We start from the raw sequence: 4,918 nt of genomic DNA, 5'->3' as shown, positions 1-4,918 counted from the left end.
TTCACCGTGTTAGCCAGGATGGTCTCGATCTCCTGACCTCGTGATCCGCCCGTCTCGGCCTCCCAAAGTGCTGGGATTACAGGCTTGAGCCACCGCGCCTGGCCGAATTTTTGTATTTTTAGTAGAGACAGGGTTTCACTATGTTGGCCAGGCTGGTCTCGAACTCCTGAACTCAAGTGATCTGCCTGCCTTGGCCTCCCAAAGTGCTGGGATTACAGGTGTGAGTCACCGTGCCTGGCCAGGAACAATATTTTTTATTCAGCGCTTCAATAAATGGAATGTAGGATGTCACTCATAAGGCTATTTCAAAACACAGGTACTCCTTGAACTATTGGCTGAGACATCGAATACTTGACAGCAGATCTCAAAAACTGGGGTCTTTTTCTCAAAAGCCATCCGGTATCTATTAGTGTGTAGAGAATCCATTCATCTCCTATCTTGCTAATTGTATTTCCTAAATTTTATTCTTACATGATCCCTCAAATACTGAGTAGACAAGCAATTGAAAGTTATGAATTTTTCAGATTTGCTAAATGAATTTGCAGATAGATTTGTGAGACGACTGAAACAAATGGCTAAAATGCTTTTAGATCTTGACTTTCTAGATTCTATAGACACTGAAGTAATAAATTCATACTCCCGTATATTTTAATACAAGCATAATAACCTTTTCCATAGTACGTACCATGTGACAGACAATGTTCAATGCTTTACACGTACAAATTCACCAAAACCTCACATCTACCCTGATTTACAACAAGGAAACCAAGCCCAACGTCACACAGCTAGTAAGTGGCCAAGTCAGGACTCCAACCCAGGCTGTCTGCCTGTCTGTGCTCTTAACCTCTGTGATGGTTAATACTGAGTGTCAATCTGACTGGATTGAAGGATGCAAAGTACTGTTCCAGGGTATGTCTGTGAGGGTGCTGCCAAAGGAGATTAACATTTGAGTCAGTGGGCTGGGAGAGGCAGACGCACCCTCAGTCTGGGTGGGCAGCATCTAATCAGCTGCCAGCATAAAGGCAGGCATGGAAAGAGCAGACTGGTTGAGTCTTCTGGCCTCCATCTTTCTCTCATGCTGGATGCTTCCTGCCCTCAAACATCAGACTTGCAAGTTCTTCAGTTTTTGGACTCTTGGACCTACACCAGTGGTTTGCCAGGGCCTCTTAGGCCTTCAGCCATGGACTGAAGCCTGCACTATTGGCTTCCCTACTTTTGAGGTTTTGGGGCTCAGACTGGCTTCCTTGCTCCTCAGCTTGCAGACGGCCTATTGTGGGACTTTACTTTGTGATCGTGTGAGTCAATTCTCCTAATAAACTCCCCTTCATATATTCATCTATCCTATCAGTTCTGACCCTTTAGAGAAACCTGACTAATAAAACCTCTAAACTAAACTGCATCAATAGTGAAGTAACTAAAGCAGGAAAGTCATCATAATCAGAAATTGCCAAGATGAACAATCTCATACACTATTATTAAGGGATGGTTAAGCTCAAAGTTGTTTAAAATTTTGTTTTGTACCATTTTTTTTTAACTGTGAAAAATGTTAAGTTCATCTTACACAGAAACTAAGATGTACGATGATGAATGTCCAGTATTCAACAAGAGGCCTCTGGTGTAGATGAGGGACATTAGCCCTTGCTTTTGGCAATCTCAAAGCAAAACAAAAAAGAATGAGGAAGATCTAGATTTCCAAGACATGTTGTTAATAAAAAAATTAAACAGTGTAAAAAAGTACATATACTATGCTACCTTTTATAGAAGAAAAAGGTAGAAATAAAATGTAGACTTATCTACTTATTTTTGTGTAAAAAAAATACAGGACAGATAAACCAGAAACTATGGTTCCCTAAGGAGGCTGGGTGGGAACAGACAGCAGGAATGGGGATAGCTGAGAATGACACCTCTGAGAATCTTTTTGTATAGTTTGAATTTGGCAACAATGTTAATGTTTCCTATATTAAAAAGAAAAAAACTAGTAAGGATGGAGGAAAAACTGAAGTGAAACATAATCAGACATAAATGAATCTAAGTAGAATAAATAATGAAATCACACTGAAGGGGAAGAAAAGTTACCAGAGTAACTGGAACACAGCTCTGACTACACAGCTGCATTCTAAAATAAAAATGAACTGGAAATGTACTGAACACTCATTACTAGTTTGTTTTGTAGTAGTATGGTTTACCAATTCTGAAATTCCCTTCTGTATATGGCAGAAATGGGGAAACGACAGATTGTGAATAATGGGAATCAAATTTGTTAGAAAAGGAAGTCATAAATATAGAAAGGAGACCAACTAGAACATGTGACTCCTGCTGTGCTGAACTGGAATCAGAAATATGAACCCATGGTTTCTCATAGATGTTAGAAATATACAAAACATGCATGTGTGAGTATGTATGTGTGCATTTAAATGTGTATGCATATATATGTAAACATATGTTGCATATATCCTAGCTCTGTCTGCTTTAAGGGCCTAGATGCAGAGCTAACCCAGTACCAACGAGCACATCTAGGACTCAGATCTTCAAAGTATACGATGAAGCTGCAACAGCTTCATATGCCAGAAAATAAATGTTAAAAAATAATAAGATCTTCTCAAAAAAAGGACCCAGCACCTGCTTAAAGTGGCTCCCACTAGCCACATCTGGGAAAACTTGGGTCTCAAAATAAAATAATGATATTAACATTGAATAAAATCAGAATCTATTAGTCCATACTAAATATAAGTAAATAAATTACTTGAATAAACAAACGGAAGAAATATCTTTTATAGTAGAATGCCAATAAATAAATGTACTGAGTTAGAGAATTGCCAACATAGTAATAACTGATTCAAGCAAGAATCATCAATTAATGCTAAAATAAACTGGTGAAAGTTTAGTAAGAAACTGGATATTTACGTCCCAAAGTATCTTCCTCCAAGTTACTTGTCAATTACAAAGTGAGAAATGTATCTTTAGAGAAGAGGCATCTGGAAGACACCACCTTAACCAACTGATGAAAATTAACCTCACCAGTAAAGCGACAGACTGACATCACATGCCCCCTGCTGTAACATACTGAGGATACATCACTTCTGTAATATTCCTGCCAAAAATGCACAACATTGAGTCTAACCATGAGGAAACAAGTAACTAGTAACTGGCTTACACTCTTCAAAAACGTCAAGGCTTTCTGCTCTCTACCACTTGAGAAGACAGCCATCTGCAAACTAGGAAGTGGGCCCTCACTAGAAACCAGATCTGCTGGGAACTTGATTTTGGACTTCCCAGCCTCCAGAACTACTGGAAGACATATAATAAATATTTCTGTTGTTTAAGGGGGAAAAAAAAGTGGCAAGACCATGAAAGACAAAGGCTGAGGACTATTTCAGATTGAACTCTAGTTATTTAAGTTTATGTTTTATAGAGGTATGAGTTAACAATTCTGAAATTCCCTTTTCTATGTTGTACAAATGTGCAAATGACAGATCGTGAAAAATGGGAATCAAGTTTAAGAGAGTTACACTAACACAGAAAGGAGAACAAGTAGAACGACACCTGTGGTGCTGAACTGGAATCAGAAATACAGTATGAACTCAGTAGAAACAGAGAATAAGCAAGCTTCCGAACCCTGGACTGGGGGATACGGAAGGGAGAACTGTAAGAAAGAACATGATTAAGACAATTAGTGAAATTGGCCGGGCGCGGTGGCTCAAGCCTGTAATTCCAGCACTTTGGGAGGCCGAAGCGGGCGGATCACGAGGTCAGGAGATCGAGACCATCCTGGCTAACACGGTGAAACCCCGTCTCTACTAAAAAATACAAAAAACTAGCCGGGCGAGGTGGTGGTGGCGCCTGTAGTCCCAGCTACTCGGGAGGCTGAGGCAGGAGAATGGCGAGAACCCCGGAGGTGGAGCTTGCTGTGAGCTGAGATCCAGCCACTGCACTCCAGCCTGGGCAACAGAGCAAGACTCTGTCTCAAAAAAAAAAAAAACAAAAAAAAAAACTCCAAGTCCACCTAAGGCAAGGACAGGAGTTGTAATTAAAAAGACAATTAGTGAAATTAAGTCCAGATTGTGGATTAGTGTATTGTGTATTTGTGGCAAATTTCCTAGTTTTGATACCTGTACTCTGATTACATATAAGAAAGTCAGTGCTCTTAGGAAATGTTGACAAGCAGTTGGGGTAAAAGGGTTTGATTTCTGCAACATACTTTCAAGTGTTTCGGAAAAATGTGTGCATCCATAGAGAGCACAAATGAATGACAGAGCGCATGGGGTGCACGTGTTTACAACTGGTACATCCGGGAAGAAGGAAAAGGGAGTTCTTCAAAACCATCCTGTAACTTTCCCGAAAACCTAAAATTACATAAAAATAAAGGAGACCAGAAAAAGAGCACACAGACTCACCTTTCATCGTTATTCAGTATACTCAGCACAGGATCCACAGACAGTATGCCATATAGCTCAAGAATGTCATTTACTTTGAAACAATCCCAATCTTCATAAACCTAACAAGAGACCACATGAAATCATACTAATTTTAGATCAGGAAATGGACCTTAAAGCAAGTCCTTTATTTTATAAATTTTTATAAATTGAGACCAAGAGTTACTCTGCTAGTTAGCAAATAAGTGAAAAACCAAAACACAGGATGCCTAACTTCCAGACTAATATCTGTTTTCAATATACCACAGTACTACAAAAAAAAAAAAAAGTCTTTTCCTAAAATTAAAAAAAGGCTTTTCCCAAAGGCTGACAGTTAAAACTAGAAACGTGCACTATCTCAAAACCTATTAACCACACCAAGAAAAGTAAAAAACAAAAACAAGACGATTAACTTTGCATTTATTCATAAACTGCAACATCGGACTAACACAAAACTTGGAATGGCCAGGAGATTTTTCACAATTAAAAAAAAAAAAAAAAAAAAA

At 38.9% G+C, this 4,918-nt stretch overlaps 1 protein-coding gene across 2 annotated transcripts in view; it reads right to left on the bottom strand.

The window, feature by feature from the left end:
- Nucleotides 1-4,918, bottom strand: part of MCMBP (minichromosome maintenance complex binding protein) — a 49,580-nt gene that overhangs the window by 18,610 nt on the left and 26,052 nt on the right. For both annotated transcript variants that reach the window (XM_017872289.1, XM_017872290.1), the window contains exon 8: nt 4,395-4,495. In XM_017872289.1, the coding sequence (XP_017727778.1) occupies nt 4,395-4,495 (101 nt within the window). The remainder of the gene's footprint in view (nt 1-4,394; nt 4,496-4,918) is intronic.

This window comes from Rhinopithecus bieti, unplaced genomic scaffold, assembly GCF_001698545.2.
Source record: "Rhinopithecus bieti isolate Rb0 unplaced genomic scaffold, ASM169854v2 scaffold_6710, whole genome shotgun sequence".
NCBI classification, from domain to species: domain Eukaryota; kingdom Metazoa; phylum Chordata; class Mammalia; order Primates; family Cercopithecidae; genus Rhinopithecus; species Rhinopithecus bieti.
The sequence above is the reverse complement of the archived record's forward strand: the minus strand, read 5'-3'. Positions and strand labels throughout refer to the sequence as shown.